Source organism: Alosa alosa, chromosome 12 (assembly GCF_017589495.1).
Source record: "Alosa alosa isolate M-15738 ecotype Scorff River chromosome 12, AALO_Geno_1.1, whole genome shotgun sequence".
Classification (NCBI taxonomy): Eukaryota; Metazoa; Chordata; class Actinopteri; order Clupeiformes; family Clupeidae; genus Alosa; species Alosa alosa.
The window spans coordinates 23,522,518-23,541,356 of NC_063200.1; the positions used below are offsets into that span (position 1 = coordinate 23,522,518).

The 18,839-nt window shown below is 45.4% G+C and overlaps 1 protein-coding gene across 1 annotated transcript in view; it reads left to right on the forward strand.

Annotated features, from left to right (window-relative positions):
- adamts17 (ADAM metallopeptidase with thrombospondin type 1 motif, 17) overlaps nucleotides 1-18,839 on the forward strand; it is a 63,584-nt gene that overhangs the window by 23,524 nt on the left and 21,221 nt on the right. Inside the window, 7 exon segments of the mRNA XM_048259679.1 lie at nucleotides 2,790-2,930; nucleotides 3,781-3,931; nucleotides 6,006-6,107; nucleotides 8,987-9,132; nucleotides 9,660-9,814; nucleotides 16,622-16,749; nucleotides 17,802-17,925. Of these exon segments, the coding sequence (XP_048115636.1) occupies nucleotides 2,790-2,930; nucleotides 3,781-3,931; nucleotides 6,006-6,107; nucleotides 8,987-9,132; nucleotides 9,660-9,814; nucleotides 16,622-16,749; nucleotides 17,802-17,925 (947 nt within the window).

The window sequence follows — 18,839 nt, forward strand, 5'->3', positions numbered from 1 at the left end:
TCATGAAATTCTCAGACGTGATCTGACATCACCGATCTAATAAAGGATCATCTTTGACGGCAAGGCATCCCAGTTCTAATCTCCATCTCCTCTACTGTAGCCTCCTATAAAAGTCAGTGAGAAGGAATCCTAGCGTGAAATGCAAGATTGTTTGCTAGCCCTCTTTTCTTTGAACACAAGTATTGGGAAAGAATGTGGATGCTTTATGATGCTACGCTCACAGCAAGGGCCTCTACATTAGATAACCCAACATGGGGCATGCATAAAAAAGCCTGCGTAATATCTCTATTATTACTGCACTGACCTTGTATATAGATCTCCACTTTATAGGCCTACCTGAGGTAACGGTTCATGGTCATAAGCGGACTTTGAGCTTTCTTTCAAAGTCAATTCTGTATTTTTTCCACCACAATGTTTCTCTTTCCACGGGCCAGTTGTCCTTGCGTCCGTACCTTCACGGTGCGATTCATCGCCCTGAAATGCTCCGTTTGAAAATGGATTTAATGAAAACAATTACCTCTCAACAGCTCAAAGGTGCCCCCCAAAAGCCTAACCCCCCTGTGACCCGATTTCATCTCGGAGGTTCACTGATTGCCATGAAATATACAATCAAGTGAACGATTCCCCATGATGTCATATGATTTATGGTTCCGTAATTATCTTGAAAACTTATGTTTAATTTCTTTGAAAATTATTTTTTTCCCCCTTTTTCAACAGCCTTATGGTTCTGCCCTGGCATCCTCCCATCTGTTTTGCATTTTAGAGCAAATTGAATATACAGTTTTTGGAGACAGTCAAGAATGATGTATGTTGGCAAAAAGCGGAGCTCAGCAAAAAAGTGGTGAAAAAAGAGGAGAGGAAGAAAAGAAAAGAAGAGAAGAAAAAATCTGTCTGTCAGATGAATGGATGCAAATGCTTTTTGAATGGGGGGAAAGAGGGAATGGATATGGAAAGAGGGAATTTTGTCTTCCTTGCACAAGTGCAAGCCGCAGCAATTAGCTTCTAGTGGCTAGAAGTTTTGGAATGTTATTCTGCTCTTTTCATTCACTGTTGTTTTTCCTGATGAATTTCGAGAAAAGAGCAGTATCTGTGCCATTTGGTGTTAGCATAGTCTGCTTTGGATTTCACTGAAACTGATGGAGAAACTGTCCAATTTCTTGTTCTGCGCTGAATTTAGATCTTCAGATATGTCAAGCTATTGTTAGGCAATTTAACATTGGCTTTTCTTTTGTTATCAAACAAAAATCTGAAAATGTGATGATAGGGAACCGCATTGTGCGTTCCCATTTTAGCCTTGCAGCTAACTGTGTAATTGTCAGTGAAATGGCCAAATGCTGAACTTGCAGAACCTATTCAATCCCCCCGCTGATACCTCTGCAGATCTGGCTGTGGCAGATAGAGATCTCTTTGGTAAGAAAATACAATGCAGAATTGTGGAGTTCCTAGATACTCATACTCATAAATAACATTGAACCCTTCTCTGACCTACTGGACTCCTGTTTTCTGTTGAAAAGAGGAAAGGGGTAAATAAGGAAGAGAATCAATACCAAATCCAGAGAACTTTAATTGCTTCCTACGCTGAAACAGAGCGTGGCAGCCATTGGTGTGCTTTATTAATGTGGTACGGCCATTTGTGAACCGCCATATGCCACAAGAGCCCTAATGCCACGCTAGTTGTTTCTAATTAGAACCACATCCCACTAGCCTAATGTCAAACACATTTGTGCCGACTCACAAACTCAGTCAAGGCCCTGGCCGGGCATTTTGGACACTTTTACATTGCGGCAATAAAATGCATTTTCGTAACTTTATGAAGTGGTAAGTGATACCATAAACTGAATCTTAAAGTGGTAGCTTCAGGAAAGGTTTTGTTTGTCCCTTCAGAGGAGGGGAAAGAAGTTTTGGATTACAGGATTGCAGTTAGGTGTGCAACTGACAAGACCATTTGAGAAGAAGGGCTGTGTAGTGAACTGTACGTACACACACACCCACACACACAAACTTCTTATATCTTCTCTTCTCACTGTGATACTTCTCAGCCCACCCCTTAACCTTCTCCAGGTGCCGGCATTATCAGAGGAATCAGATTCAGCCTCAACTTCACCCTGAACCTCTCTTGCTGGGGCGTGTCGGAGATGGCTAACGCCCTCCCTCCCTCTCTCCCATTGAAAGGCCCAGGTGGAAGTGGCTTTAAAGATCCAGGAAGGCCTTTGAGGCTTTGACTCTTGAGCAGTTCCAGCACTCACACAGAGGCATTGGGGCGATAAAGATACCGGGCTGGAGGCAGGGAGGGAGAGAGTGGAGGAAGGGGAGAAAGGGGGAAGGCGGATAGTGGAGAGGAGGAAGGGAGGCCTCTTTGATTTTGCTGTCCCTACGGGCAAAATGGAAACCGAGACAGAGTCGCACTTGTTTCGCTTAATCGAAATGGGCAGCAGATGAAGATGCGATCGTTTGCTTTCTCACTTGTTAGCTCACTCGTTTGTTTGTCTCTGGTCATCTCTTTGTGAGAACTGGGCTGGAGAGTCTTGTGCCTTGAGCGCAGCTCATGGCCTGTTGGTTTTGTGGGCAATATCTTGGCCTTTCATGTCCCACCATGTTTTTTGTGCACTACAGATGTTTGTGTGTGTTTTTTGTTGTCTGTGAATGGGCTGTGTTTGTCAGGAGGGTGGGGGGGCATGTTGCTATGCGGCTTTACAGGGATGAAACAATGTGTTGAAATGCTAGTTTGATAACCCCACCCCACCGCTCCCTACTCTCCCCGAATCTCTTCCTGTTTGCGGTCACCACAGCATGGGGGTGAGCCACGACAACGACCACCCGGCGTGCGCCGACGGCCTCCACATCATGTCCGGCGAGTGGATCAAAGGACAGAACCCGGGAGACGTGTCCTGGTCCACCTGCAGCCGCGAGGACGTGGAGAAGTTCCTCAGGTAGTTCCTCTGCTTATTCACTGTGGGTAGGAAACATTCAGAAAAATGGCTACTATGTTCAGTCAAGCCATCCAAAACCCCAAAATCCGACTGCTGCTCCTCTGATGTAGTGTGAAGCGAAATGTGAACTCGGTTTAATTGTAGAAAGGAATCTGGTGTGGAATAAATTATGTTGTTATTTTAGTTTTTTAATTGTGGTAGGTTGAATCAAAGAAAGTACAGAACATGGCAGATTTCTAGAACTTTCCAAATGTAGAACTTTCCAAACATATCTGTTTATTGTATGTCTTTTTAATTAAACTGTCAATTGGATTCATTTCCTTTGAATTGCTATGAATGATGGAGTTTATTTTTTGAATTAATACCAGTAGAGATAGGCAATCAAGTGATTCTCATGCTTGGTACAGTATGTTTTCATGATTGCCTTTTGTCTGGTCAATGAGGGCTTAATTGAGGATGTAAGCTGTGATATCATTCAGGCTCATTTTTTGGACCATTCTTGTTATGATAACAAACAGTTACCTCAGATCCTCTCCAGACTTCCTTGTTGAGTGACCGTCAGATAAGCACAGAGCAGGGAACTCTAATTCACATGACTGCATAAGCTAAGAGATAGCTGCATGGAAACACAGTCAACTTTTCTAACTAATTCTGAACACTGATTTGCTTGAGTGTAAGATTACATATGTATGTGTTTGTGTGTGTGTGTCTCTTTTTACATGTGATTTTGTGTGTGTGTGTGTGTGTGTGTGTGTGTGTGTGTGTGTGTGTGTGTGTGTGTGTGTGTGTGTGTGTGTGTGTGTTTGTGTGTGTGTGTGTGTGTGAATGTCTGTGCGTGTGCTTGTCACAGGTCCAAGGCGAGCAGTTGTCTGCTGCAGACAGACCCGCTCAGTCTAAACTCGGTCATCTTGCCATCCAAACTCCCAGGCGCTGCCTACACGGCCGATGAGCAGTGTCAGATCCTCTTCGGGCCGTCCGCCGCACACTGTGAGAAGATGCAGGTAACACACCCGACTACTCCGACCTCTTGCAAAAAGAAAACAGCTAAGCCAGACATGTGAAAAAAGGATTTGTAAAGATAACATCTCCTAACAAAACACAAGAGAAACGAGCTGCTTCTAGAGATCCCTTTGGGCCATGTTGAACAGGAACTTCTCACATACTGTTTCTAGCCAGACAAAAGAAAAATGTAAAAAAGTTGAAATAGTGAAACACAGTCCTACCATTTTCATTAAGAAAGAAACAAACTTTAGTGCATCACTTTAGGGAGTTATTTGATTAGGTTATCCAGTAATCCCTGCTGTCAATGATCCCATGTCCTACTTCTGATGAATAGCTGAAGCGTAGGTGAAGTACCTGTTCTGTATCCCCACTACCTGCAGGGCTTAGGTGTGCACCTTGAATAACCTTGACTAAAATGCCTGAAGCACAGGGACACAAGTGCACGTTAAAATATCCCAGGGCTATATGGATGGAGTCATTATTTGCCTTCCAGGAGCGTAATCCTTTTGGGCTGTCTCTAATCTCGCCCGTGATGGCGTAATCAGTCCACTGTCATGTCCTGGCTCCTCGTCCTCGTGTTGAGATACACACCGACGGGCCGGCCTCAGCTTCTATGAAAAGTCAGCAGACTCAAAAACTCATCAGAAATGCTCCCTCCAATTTAAACAACCAGGGCCCGTGCGGCGCCATGGCAACCGTTTTATTTCCTTTCCAAACAACCACGCAGCCTTTTTAATCCCTCCGCCACCACCTCCTCCACCACCACCACCAGCACCACCACCTCCACCAGCACCACCTCCCCTGTTCTCCAGCACCTCTCAACATCAGATGGAAAGAAAACAGGGAGAGTTTGAAGGATGAGGATACTGTATAATTCACCTCCCGGCTACGCTGGCATTCAGGGTTGTGCTTTGCTTTAATGGGCAAGGCTGGTTTTATTGGTTATTCTCACCAGGCTGGAGGGTTTTTTTGTAATGTTGTCAGTGGGGGTGAGTGAGTGCATGGCGGAAACGAGATGGGAGTATCTCTTTGTTGTGGTGTTTTGTTTTGGATCACGTTTTTGTGGAAAGGTGCCCTCGAGCCAATAGAATAGAGTGTGAGGAAGTGTGTGTGTTTGTGTGTGTGTGTGTGTGTGTGTGTGTGTGTGTGTGTGTGTGTGTGTGTGTGTGTGTGTGTGTGTGTGTGTGCCTTTGTATGTGTGTGTGTGTGTAAAAGGGGGGCATGTAAGATGTAAGATTTGGATGTGAAGTAACCACAGACACAGCTGGTGACTTCCTGTGGTAGAGTCTTAATGTTGTACAAGACTGAGCCCATGTTGACTTTGTGCCATAGCCATTAAAAACAACACAGGTAGTCTATTACAGCCGATTTCACCACAGCGTGCAGGTCAACGGGGTTCTTCTTTGGTCATGTTTTATAATGTGCCTTTGGTCATGTTTTATAATGTGCCTTTGGTCATGTTTTATATGAACCTTTGTTCTTTTTGCTGCATCGTTGGTCTTGATGCACTTTATGATGATTTATGTTGTGATAAAAGTTCTCTCACTATGTTTCTAAGTATTTGTGCTGGGCCGATATCCCATGAACTATACCTCCGGTGACTTGAAGTGATAAAACCAGTAAAAAAAATCTTGATCAAAGATGTTGAAAGAAAAATGTCCCTTCATTACCACAGACCCAAGAGAATACCAGTGACTCACCTAAACGAGTTATGAGTTATAAAGCACATGAATATGGCATGATCCATTAGACAGTGACCCCTTGTGGAAGTAAACAAGTAGCTGATCATCTCATCAGAAGTTTTGATTTGACATCAGTCTGATATTGGCTTTGGAAACTTCAGATCCTTTAGTGTGATGTTGCCAGCAGCTTTGACTTTGCCAATGAAAATAATGGATTTCAGTTCATTGCACAAGGTGTGCATTTACCATTGTGTGTTATTGTGTGGATGGCTAAGTGTGGTGTGGATGTTTTTTTTCTGAAAGCTATAAGCTCTTTTTCTATGCTGACTGTTATAATGCCCTGTGTCCTGTCCACTCATCCGTATCTGCTCGTTGATGGTCATCCCTGCAGTATGTGATGTGCTCTGGGCTTTGGTGCCACGTGGATGGAGAGAAGGACTGCAAAACCAAACTGGACCCCCCCATGGACGGAACTGAGTGTGACACCGGAAAGGTGAGTTGATGCTGTGACTGTCATTTCTTATTTCTCTCTTCACCATGTCATGGATACTATGGGGGTTTAGACCAGCCTTTCAATAACACATTGCAAATTCCAAGTGCAGTTATAACTTCCCCAAAACAGTCTCGGCTAAAGAGGAAGACTTGAAAATCCTCTTCCATTCAACTCACTACAATTAGGTATATATTATATGTGTTATATAATTACATACATATTAACATTTTACCATTACCAGTGAGCATAATCTCAAAGTTCTTTACTAAACCCAAGGCCCAAAGGCTTTTCTAATAGCGTAGATAACCAGCAGAGCTGTGGTGTTTTGTGTAGCTCGTGGGGTTAGTGCACAGTGTACTGACATGCCCCTGCTGCTGTAAGCTGCAGAGGGTAAAAGAGGGCGCTTCTGCCTCAGATGTTCTGCTGCTTTAGTGACTCACATTCCCCTGCGCTGATTCGCTTGACATTGATGAGAGCAGTCCTCTTCTCTTTTCCTCTCCTCTGCTGTCCTCTGTCCTCTCCTCTCCTCTCCTCTCCTCTCCTCTGCTCTACCCTCATCTCCTCTCCTCTCCTCTCCTCTCCTCTCCTCTGCTCTACCCCTCATCTCCTCTCCTCTCCTCTCCTCTCCTCTCCTCTCCTCTCCTCTGCTCTACCCTCATCTCCTCTCCTCTCCTCTCCTCTGCTCTACCCTCATCTCCTCTCCACTCCTCTCCTCCCCCACTCCTCTCAGCGCTCTTATAAACAGCAGGATGGGAAACAGCCTGTAGCAGCTCGACAAAGTCAAAAAAGTGTGTGTGTGTGTGTGTGTGTGTGTTTGTGTGTGTGTGTGTGTGTTGGGGTGAGGGAATGGTAGGGGCAGCTGTTCCATCTCACTAAAACCCTAGAACTGTGGTGATATCACCCCCCCCCCCCATCCACATATACCTCTCTCCTCTCTACTCAATACCTCTTGCAGACCCCCCCCCTCCCCCCACCCCCACCACCACCACCACTTCACTCACGGATCTGACAGCCACAACATGAGACAGATCCTTGTCCAAAAACCCAAATGACCAGCCTGGAGAGTTCATGAGACTGCAGAGAATGACCTTGTCCTCAACTCGCATCTCCGCGCACAGCTTGTGGACTAGAGGAGTGAAAAAAAAAAGCCACATATTGACCTCATATTGACCATATTGAGGAGGCCCACACGTCAGCTGGAGTGTGACCAGGCGCCGCCGCTCGGTGGTACTTTGTGGACCTCCAACAAGGCCAATGGCTGTCATTGAGACGGGGCCGAATATGGCGCCAGTGGCGTGTTGTTGATGGTGGGAGTGTGCAGTCTCATTCATCAACGCCTCACAGCATCCACACATGAGCCTCACACCCGGTTGCCATTAAGGACAAAACAGCAAACAAAGGTCTTGTAATGGTCCCAAATACACAGCAGAGCAGCACCATTCATCTGGTTATAGGAAACACCAAGCGGCTGTTTTAGCTCGCGCCATATGGTGAGGCTGTGTTGTGTTTATGGACATGGACCAGAAACAAAAAAAAACCAAAACAGTTATGGACTTCAGCATTTAGCAGAGCGTGTTTTGACCTATTTAGCCAGCCTTCCTCCCTGGGGACATACCACACCGAGTAATTTATGGCTCTCGCCTGCTGTTTACTAGCATAACTCACCCAGTTCACCTCATCAAGGCTCTTGTAATGACTGCAGTTAAATCAGGTGTGTTTGACCTGTGAGAGATCTACAGCATAGGGAAGTGTGTCTGGGAAATGATGTTTCAGGTTCACAGTGCTGTATTTAGTTGTGCTGTGCTGTGCTGTGTTGTGCTGTGTTGTGTTGTGTTGTGTTGTGTTGTGTTGTGTTGTTTTGTTTTGTTTTGTTTTGTTTTGTTTTGTTTTGTTGTGTTGTTAGTATTGTCCACAGGGACTTAAGGATGTACAGGCTATGATTCTGCATCATAGTTGCATTTTTCTGAAAATGAGACAAGAAAATCAAATGACTGGCTAATCTCAAATTGTTGACTTGTTTACGAGGTGGTCATGATGTCAGTGTTGTTGTAATGGCATTTTGGCAGTTTGGAGACAAAAAGAAAGCAGTTTGGGTCCAGTCTCCAATTAATTGTGTGATGTTGATTTTCTCACACAAAATGAATTTCTGTTGTTATGGTGCCGACAATGAGTTGTTTGAATGAATCCTCTGATTTGTTTCTAAATAAAAAAACTTGTATATTGCAGCTTTATGTGATACAGTTAAACAACGGTAAGGATACAGCTGGTATTGTTATAAATTGTTACGTCATGAGACTATTGTGTCTTACATTGTGGTCCACATAATAGTGTTATGGGGCTAGAGGACTTGTTATTTCAAGCTCTAAGTATGTATTGGAACTTCATGACTTTTTGTAAAGTGTTGCGGGTGAGCAAGTGGACAAATGTAAACAACCACCAAGACACATTCTGATCCTATCACTCAAACTACCTGCACATATTTGATCACTTGTCTTCCTTAGTGTAAACACTGATGTATCCTAATGTGTCCCCGACAAGACTTCTAGTGGGAAGTAACAAAATCTGAATAGAGGTAGTCAGCAGCTTTGTACATGTACACCTTGGATAGTTATGTGATCCAATCACCTACTGTAAGTCTGAGGAAGAACCAGAGGCTTGAAACGTCACTGCATGTAAAATAAAAATCCCTAAATGGGAGCTCCTTGGTGTGCGGATCCTCTCTTTTCTCTTGTATTCGATCACCCCAGACATATTTCAAAACCAAGTGCAACCAGGGCCTCAGCTGGTAAGATCGTGATCCCAAAGCATGGATTGGTACTCTACGGCACTTTGCAAAGTGCTGTAGATTCAGATGGGCTGTGTTGTGTGTGTCTCCGCAGTGGTGCCGGGCTGGTGAGTGTGTGAGCCGAGTGGTGCCGCCAGAACCAACACCAGGAGTGTGGGCCTCCTGGGGCCCCTGGGGAACCTGCAGCCGGACCTGCGGCAGCGGCATCAGTGCCCGACAGCGCAGGTGTGAGAGCTCCAGGTAAGGTGACCCCCTCATCCAGGCGTAGTGGACCAGGCCACAGAGTACATCTCCATCAGTATGCTATCAGTGCTGTTCGTACTACTACAGTTGATTGAACTGGATTGGATCTTACAACGGCTCTTTGTTGCCATGGACATTCTGCAGTGTTGTGGTTGCCAGGGCCTGCTATCATTACTTACAGCATTAGCCATAGAATAATGGTTTTTCACTGATTAATTTCTGTGGATTGAATGCATGATCAACATTGAAAGCACATTTGAAATGTACAGTTCTGCAGACAGATGGAGGTTAAATAAATAAAGCTGATGATTGTAAATTCTGTGCTTTCGGTCAAGCGACCTATTTATTCAGTCCTGTTAATTACCTTGAATCCCCTTTCAGTGAATGATTTATGGAACAACCAAAAAAACCCTGTTGCTCTCTTCCTCGTCTGTAAAAACAACCTCAGTTAACCTGCGGTCAGTCCGTGTGAACATGAGGTGAGGCTGTTTTGTCATGCGATGTGTGTTTTTCTCGGGGGGCAGGTCTGGTGGGAAAGGGCAGCAGTGCCTGGGGGCGGGCATGCAGTACCGGCTGTGTGAGAACCAGCCATGCCCCGCTGGCACCCCCAGCTTCAGGGAGCAGCAGTGCCAGACATTCAACCGCCTCGCCCTCAGCTGGTACGCTGTCATGGACGACGGTAAGGCCTTACCTCACTCCGCCTCCGCGTGGGAGTCTCGCTGGGATTTCTGTTTTTGTATTTGTGTGTTTGTGTGTGTGTGTGTGTGAATACAGTATGTGTGTACAGTATTGTGGTGAGTGTTTGTGTGAGTGGATGTTTGCATGACACATTGAAGAAAGAGGGGGCTGTGTGTGTGTGTGAATGAATCCATGGGAGGGAGTGTTTGTATGTGTGTGTGTTTGTGTGTCGCAGTGCATTTTTTAAACAGAAACATGCAACACATCTGCCTTTTTAAAAGCTTGATTAAAAAAAAAACATTATCGTTCATCCCTTGCCATTTCCCTTCAACTGTCTTCCCTCTCTGTTCTGCCAGCATTGTATGATGCCCTAACTATTATAAATCACCGGGTGAAAAATGGTTCAATCTAACCTAATTAGACTGACATATCTACTGCATATTCCTCACTCAACACTCAACAGTCAGGAGAATGCTCCCTTAAAGTACAAGCTGTGGATGAAGTTCAAGTCCACGTTTATGTAATGGAACAACTTGCTGATAGTATTTACAGTCAGGAATATTTGGCTTTGCGCTACGTGGTATAAGAATGTATCATTTCTTAGCTCATGGGTTAGGTCATGTTGAGTCGTGCTGTTTAACAGGACAGAGAGGTGGGTGTGTGATACGTCTGGGGACACCTGCCTTCTTCCAGGGCCACACTTAAACATAAGCAACACAGCGGACATTGACAGGTGACTGGCATCGAGCAACAAGCAAAGTGCCATGTACAAACTAAAGTTCATTTAAAAACTTGTCAAGATCAATAACATGTAAAGTCTATGGTCAAGTTCATTTCGCTAGCGTAATACTGTAAGCAAAATCCCACGTGAAAACTAGAATGGGTCAGCGAAATGCTCTCATAAGTTCACAAGCGACTAACTTTGCTCATTGCCCGTCAATGAAATCAGCCCTAACTGCCACTGATTTAGGATGCAATGGTTATTAACTACAGCTGTTAGTAGACTATGTGATAGCACTAGAGCGGCATGCCGTAGTTGCACATAAAGTGGAATTGTCAGTGATAAGCCTGTGGGCGCGCTGAAATGTGTTGCAGATAATGGTCGACTTTGTGACTTATGGGGTGGGAAGGGAGCGTGTCAGGGTCATAGTGGCTGCATTGTTTTGCCGCTTCCTGATGGGCAAATGATAGATAGCAGCAGGCCTCTGACCACTGGCCCTGCTGGGCTGGGCTGGGCTGGGCTGGGCTGGGTAATTGGTGGAGTGTGCGGGCTGGGCTGTCTGTGGAGCTGGGTTGCAGGGCTGGTGCAGGGCTGGGCTGGGCTGGGCTCACAGGCAGGGCTGGGCTGGGCTGGGCAGGGCTGGGCTGGGCTTTTGGGCAGGGCTGGGAGGGCTGGGCTGGAATGGCACCGGCAGGTCCTCGGTGGTCCCGGGCCACATGACATCCTGGGTGAGGTGGTGACTGTCAGAGCGGGTTGCACGTCCCCACAGACGGGCTTAACAAACCGGGGCCTTTCATTTCTCTCTGTCTTTCTCTCTCTCTCTCTCTCTTTCCCTCCTGTCGCTCTCTCTCATTCACTTGTTCAGACTTTTTCAGTCTCTCTCTGTCTTTAGTTCTCTTTATTTCTCTCCCTCTCTCACACACACACACAACCAGAATCAAAATGGCTTTCACCAGACACAATCCAGACGCCCATCCACTCACACTCTCTCTCTCTCACACACACACACACACTCACAAAACACAGACACTCAGACACATGTTTGCATACTTACGTGGTCCGACTATTGTCAGTTGTCATACTTTCAGCTGGCACAATAATAACGTTCTTTGTTTGAATATTTAGCATTGTTTCATGAAAAAAACTTTAAAAAGAAGGTCAGCTCTATTAGAAAAGTTAATGCAAAAGAAATTGTCATGCTTCGTCGTCTCTCACAGTTCATGCTTGACATTGTCCAAAACATTTTACTTGATGATTTTAATGAATCGCCTGCACTCTTGAAAGCCACCCATACTCATCCATTATTGAGTTTCGAAAGGTATGTCTGCTGAAAATTCACGTTGTCTGTGGCTATCAGTGTTTACGTTCGCGAGCCCTAGGCCTGGCAGTTCCCTCACGCGGAACGTTGGAGGCACCTCAGAACCCCTAAGTGCTTTGCAGTGTCGGTGAAAGAGAGTTTGGCTCATTGGGCGAGATATTTGCGAGATGGCAAATGCTGCAGGTTCCCAGTGTCTGAGGGCTGGAGCAATCGCAGCACGTCGTCTCCTTTTTTCCCCCCGTCCCCCTTGTGCTCGCCTTCCCCTGGCTGCCAAGTCTTGGCATCTTGCTCAAATCAGCGTAAACCTGTCCCGACTTTTTTGCGAGCGAACGCGCACCCTAAGTGCTCAAAGATGGAGGAGTGGATGTTTATGGCGGCTGGGATCGCCAAAACACAATGCGAGCGAGATTTGTGCTTTTTTCTGTGCGAGCACAATTAATTTCCCTTGCCTGCTTGTGTGGCCAGAACCGTGGCATACATACAGCTCAAACCCATATTTACACTGTATACACTTTTCGACCGTCACAGAGAGATGAGTGTGTTTGGGGGAAAATCGTTGTGCTTTCTCTCAGCAGACGACGCCCGCTGTGTGGCCGCATCTTGTTTAAACATTTCAACATTTCATTTCAACTCCAGGTTCCCATTGAGAGCTACACAGCCACAAATCCATTAACTGCCTGGCCAGAGGGATTTGTGTGTCTGGCATTCACACGTTAGTCTAAGCCCAGCAGCAGACAGAGATGGAACTGAATAGCTGATAGTAGCATGCAAACATGAAGGGTCAATCAAAAGAAGGTCATACAAATAGATTAGTTTATGATTAAGGCACAAACCATGCGACCTAAGGGGATTCTTATGGAGGAAAGGGGAACTTAATGACATTTTCTGGACAACATGGCCAATATTGCTGTTGGAAGCCAACACAATGATTCGGAGTAGCAAGTGTAGTGCAAGTAATGGGTTTTGGACAATGATAGATGACCATAATAGTGTGTTATGTGTTTAGAGAGTACTTTGTCTGTCTTCTCGTCGCTCAGATGACCATTAGTGTATCATCAGTGTAACAAAGAGATACGGTTTGTTATTTTCTTTGTCCCTTTGTGGGTTTTGTCTTACAAACATCAGAATTTGAAGTCAAATACTGGAGATTTGCTAAGGCGCTAAAAATAAGCCAGGTGTCTCAACATGTCAAGTGTCAACAGGTGTCTCAACCATGATTGTACAACCATGTTACACTAGAAATATCAAATTATGAAATGTGTTATCTAACAAGGATATTATGTCTCTTTTCTCTTATACATTTCTCATTTGGGCTTAAAAGTCTAGATTGTTGCTCACCAGTAATCCCAAGGATATCATCAATTATTCCCAGTTTAAATTGATTGATCTGAGAAACTGAACTCATACAGTTTTATTGGCAAAATAATCCTGGCCACACAACAGCAAGTGAATATAATGTTGCATGGGGGACTGACGTAGGTGTTGAGTGTTGCTCTACAGATGTTCCCATTCCTCAAACCGGTCGCAGAAATTGCCGACACCGTTCCTCTTCTCTGCTCGGTCTCATCACGTTTTCTTGTCATTTTATTTATTTTTTTTAAAATGAAGACATCTTTCCTGGAGGTTCATTCCCTGCTGGACGTCACGCGGCACCACAGATAGCTCTCTGGATAAAGCGCTGTTGGCCTCTGCTCGCCACAGCTATGTTCACATCGTTCTCATCAATAAAAAAAGCCTGCGAAGAGGGGGGATGGGGGTGAGAATGGGGTAAGGGAATGCTGTCTGTCTTCCGCGTCCCAGACAGAGTCTCCTGGAGTTGGATCTCCAGCTTAGTGCTGGTTCTGATGTCGAGCTTTGGTCTCGGTAAAGGCACAAGGCCTCTCTCTCTCTCTCTCTCTATCTCTCTCTCTCTCTCTATCTCTCTGTCTCTCTCTCATTCTCACTCTCTCTCACTCTGCTCTTCCAGAACCGCCATGTGGAATGCGAAACATGCCCGTTATTTTTCTCATTCTTCCCCCCTCCCCTCCCTCCTCTCCTCTCCTCTCCTCTGTCCCGAGAGCTGACGGAGTAATCTCTCTAGTCAGTCTAGTCCGTCAGTCAGCCAGGCGAGCTCTTCTTTCCCATGCTCCTTCCCTCCCTCGTTCGCTCGCTGCAGCAGAGGAGGAGCGCGACGACCCCGGCAGATGCTCTGACGGGAACCACCGCTGCGTGAAGGCAAGGACGAGGTCAGGGCTGCACAGTGGGCCTCGACCCCTATAGACCCTTTCAAGAGAGTTCCATTATCAGCATCATAGTTGGCCCCACAAGACTTCCTTTTTAACATTCCATATGTTATCTTAATGCAGAGGAAGTAGATTGGGGCCCAAATAGAACGTTCAAGCATTGTTTTTGTTTACCTTGTTGAAAGGGTCAAGCATTGTTTTTGTTTACCTTAAAAAAATAAAAACAAAAACAATGATTGAACGTTTTATTTGGTTCCCAATCTACTTCCTCTGCATTAAGATAACATATGGAATGTTAAAACGGAAGCCTTGTGGGGCCAACTATGATGCTGATAATGGAACTCTCTTGAAAGGGTCTATATAATACTTACACAGCGGCAATCCTTGTCAGATTAGACTATAGTGAAACAACGCTCCTAAAAGCGCATCGGTTTTTGACAGCAAATTCATACCAATATTCAGATGGTGTTGCTTTGAGAATGAATGTGGAAAAACAAACAACATGGCTTTTTGAGATGCATGAAGGTCAAAGGTTAAATAGACTGTATTTTAAGAGCTGTAATCTATTTTTAAAGTGACAGGACACAGTTGCAGGTTGGCCCATTCAAAACCTTTTTTTGTCTGTCCAGTCACCACTTGGCCTGGTGACTCAAGCAGTCCATCACCGCTCCTGGGTGGTGAGATCTGCCGCAGCCAGCGCGGTTGTCAATGCAACGCTGCTGCTAGCGGATTTAGGCGGCATTAGCATGTCCACTGACACCAGAACAGCCTCTGAAGGAGAAGGTCAGCTGAGTTCACACGCACGGTGGGGAGGTATGTGTGTTCTCTCCTCAAATATGTACAGATGCATCAAACTGTGTAATGCTCATTCACGTCTGTTATGGAAGAGGGATTGCAGGCGAAGTCAAGGGGGAAAAATATCCTGCTTGATTTTCTGTTTCAGATTGCAACAATTAGAAAGCAGATTGGGTCTTTTAATTTTTTGGATATTATTCAGTCGTGACACAATCGTGAGAGTCGCAGATTTGTTGACCTTGGTTGAATGTAAGCAGGACTCCTCGTTCATTTTTAACACTGATGTTGGTGAAATGGAATGTAAGTCTGTGTTTGAATGAATGAGTGAGGAGTGAGTGAGTGAGTGTGTGTGTGTGTGTGTGTGTGTGTGTGTGTGTGTGTGTGTGTGTGTGTGTGTGTGTCTGTGTCTGTGTCTGTGTTTGTGTGTTTCTGTATGTGAACATTTATATAACATTTATGTATGAGAAAATGTGAACTGTGTCTATGCATATGTGTCTATAGGAATATATACATTCAATAGCTTTTCACTTCACTGTGTACATAATTTACAGACCTAAAGTGATAATTACTGTATGTGTGTTTCCACTGGGTGTGGATTGAGTTCTGAATTATATGTGGTGAACATGGTGCCCTGTTCTCTGTCTGACCTCTTCCTGTCTTGGAAACAACACTAGGGCAATACAAGTATAATCCACACTTCTGTGCTGGCTCAAATATTTGTTCAAAGATGTTTGTTTGTCTCTGTGTATGTGTGTGTGTGTGTGTGTGTGTGTGTGTGTGTGTGTGTGTGTGTGTGTGTGTGTCTGTGTGTCTGTGTGTATGAATGTGTGTTGCCGTGTGTATTCATGTGTATGTAATAAAGCATATATATGTAAGCGTGTGCATGTTTGTAAATGTTTGAGAGTGTGTGTGTATGTGTGTGTGTGTGTGTGTACTGTGTGTCTGTGTTTGTGTGTGTATATTTGTGTGTGACAGAAACGTGCCCATGTGGCTCAGGCTGTGTCTCTGTTTACAATAAGTGTGTGGAGTGTGTGTGTGTGTGTGTGTGTGTGTGTGTGTGTGTGTGTGTGTGTGTGTGTGTGTGTGTGTGTGTGTGTGTGTATGAATGTGTGTATGAATGTGTGTTGCCGTGTGTATTCATGTGTATGTAATAAAGCATATATATGTAAGCGTGTGCATATTTGTAAATGTTTGAGAGTGTGTGTGTATTTGTGTGTGTGTGTGTGTACTGTGTGTCTGTGTTTGTGTGTGTATATTTGTGTGTGACAGAAACGTGCCCATGTGGCTCAGGCTGTGTCTCTGTTTACAATAAGTGTGTGGAGCCCGTGTGTGTGTGTGTGTGTGTGTGTGTGTGTGTGTGTGTGTGTGTGTGTGTGTGTGTGCATGTGTGTGTGTGTGTGTATGTGTGTGTGTGTGTGCGTGTGTGTGTATGTGTGTGTGTGTGTGTGCAGTGCGGCCCCTGGTTTACATCTCTCCCTCTCTCCTACTCCACTCCCATAAACACAGAGGTGCTGAGCCATGTGCAAAGTGCTGCGTGTTGACTGATTGACCATTTTCAGACCTTCTCTCTTCTCTCTCTCTCACTCACTCTCTTTCTCTCTCTCTCTCTCTTTCTCTTTTTCTTTCTCTCTCTTTTCTCATTCTCTTCTTCATCCTCTTCTTCCACTTCATCTTCTCTCTCTTCTTCTTTCTTTCTCTCCCTCTCTCCCTCTCTCTGTCTCACTATCATTGTCTATCTCTTCTTTCCTCCAGAGAGGCCATGCACCCTCTTCTGTTCCTCCTCTGGTAAAGAGCAGCCCATGCTATTAGCCGAGAAGGTCCTGGATGGCACCTCATGTGGAACCCTGGAATCTGGCATCTGTGCCAATGGAACGTGTCAGGTACAACTTCTTGGTCTCTTCCTTAGGCACAACCAGAGAGACAGACAGAGAGACAGAGAGAGAGAGAGAGAGAGAGAGAGAGAGAGAGAGAGAGAGAGAGAGAGAAGCCCTTGTTCAGACTTGGCTCTCCACAGTCTCATCTCTAAAGTTCATAGTCCATAGTCTATTGAGTGTGTGTGCAGTTCCCTTCCTCTATCCATCAAAGCTCAGTTGAAATCCCCCCCACCCCTCCACATGCACACACACACACACACACACACACACACACACACACACACACACACACACACACACACACAACAGACATATACACACACACACACACACACACACACACACACACACACACACACACACACACACACACACAGACATATACACAAAGACAGCCTCCGAGGTCTGTTTCCAAAACGGAGGGAGCACGTCCAGAAGGTTGTCATGGCTTCACTCTCCCACTGCTCATCCGTCATACCTGGACGCTCTGCCTGACTTAAGGGATTCTCTCTGTGCCTCCTGCCAGACGCCAGAGAAAGGCTAACCTGCGAACAGAGAGGGATGCAGAGGATATGTGCTGACATTTACTGATGTACTGACGCACTGATGTGCAGACTGGGCGATGTGTTTTATCGCTGAGAGGCTAACGATGCCCAGTGATATATTATCTACCGTAATACACGGTAATCTGTCTGTTTTCATGTGGGCAGCTAGCTATTAGCAGACCCCCTGTTTTGAAACTGCTACAGAAAATCTGTCCACAGTAGTATATTTTAGTCTGATTATGAGTGTGAGGAAGGCCAAGGGCCCGTGGCCAATGTTTGCCTGGCATGGGTGTGCAATATTTGCCTTTCATTTTGTAATGGATAAAACCGAATATCAGACGATCATCTGATATCTAATATTCCTAGTGTTTTGCTTCCAGCTAGTCAGAGCTGCACTGTGATATGGATGTGTGTGCTTGCCAATATCTAATGTGTGTTGCTCTCTCTCTTGGTCTATGTCTGTGTGTGTGTGTGTGTGTGTTTGGGTGTATTTGTGTGTGTGTGTTGGAGCAGAAAGTGGGGTGTGATGGTATCCTGGGCTCCCTGGCCAGAGAAGACCACTGTGGCGTCTGCAATGGGAACGGCAAGTCCTGCAAAGTCATCAAGGGGGACTTCAACCACACTCGCGGAACAGCAGGTATGGTCACCACGATAGGTCACATGACTGCAGCGCTGGTGTTGCATTGGCGAGCAAAATGAGTAGCCTACATCATGAGAAGCTCTGATAAAAGACAAAATGTCTGAAGGGCGAAAAGATTCTTGAATAGAATTCCCTAGAACTCCCCAATGCCTAAACTCTGGAATATCCTGGAACTCGCTAAGGTTAAGGTTTCAACTGTTTAGAGAAAAGGATTTTTTAGCCCCATGTTGCAGATACATGGTAAAAGACACTGCCCACCCCCTTGGAACTGCTCCCATGTTTGGTTCTTATCGAAATCTGAGCCTACTACACACTATAAGCAAAATGGGCCAGTGTAAAGGCCAGGGCTTCACGTTCCCAGCAGTAACTCAAATTAATGAGTGTAATGTACAACCTGAGTGATTAAGTAGGCCTACTGGAGAAGCAGCTCGTCAGGTGTGAGAGTAAACACGCACAGGCTCTGGGCTCCAGACTAACTGACTCTTTAACGCCAAGAGGCTTCTGAAGGAGCTGGCTGTTGCTGTGTTGACACAGGGCACAGGCCACAGGGCAGTATTTCTGTGCTTTTAAAAAAAATGGTTTACATGAACAGAATCCCACAGTATGTGTGGGGTCCCTTGCTTAACTGATGTTCAAAGGCAGCCTAGCGGAACCGGGCTAGCGGGCAGAGTGTGTCGTTAATCTGTGCAAAGATGTTTTGAAATGCTCGCTGTGTGGCTTCAGATCTCCGTGCTGAAAGGATGCTGCCGTCATGAAGAGAAAAGGGCTGCACTAATCACACAGGGGTCACGGTTGTACACCATTATAGCCGTTTAAACATAGTTGTCTGTGTGCATTCAGTGTGCAGCTTATCTTATCTTAACATGCATGTTTATAGCAAGCTGTCATTTGTGCAGAGGTCATGCACCTTG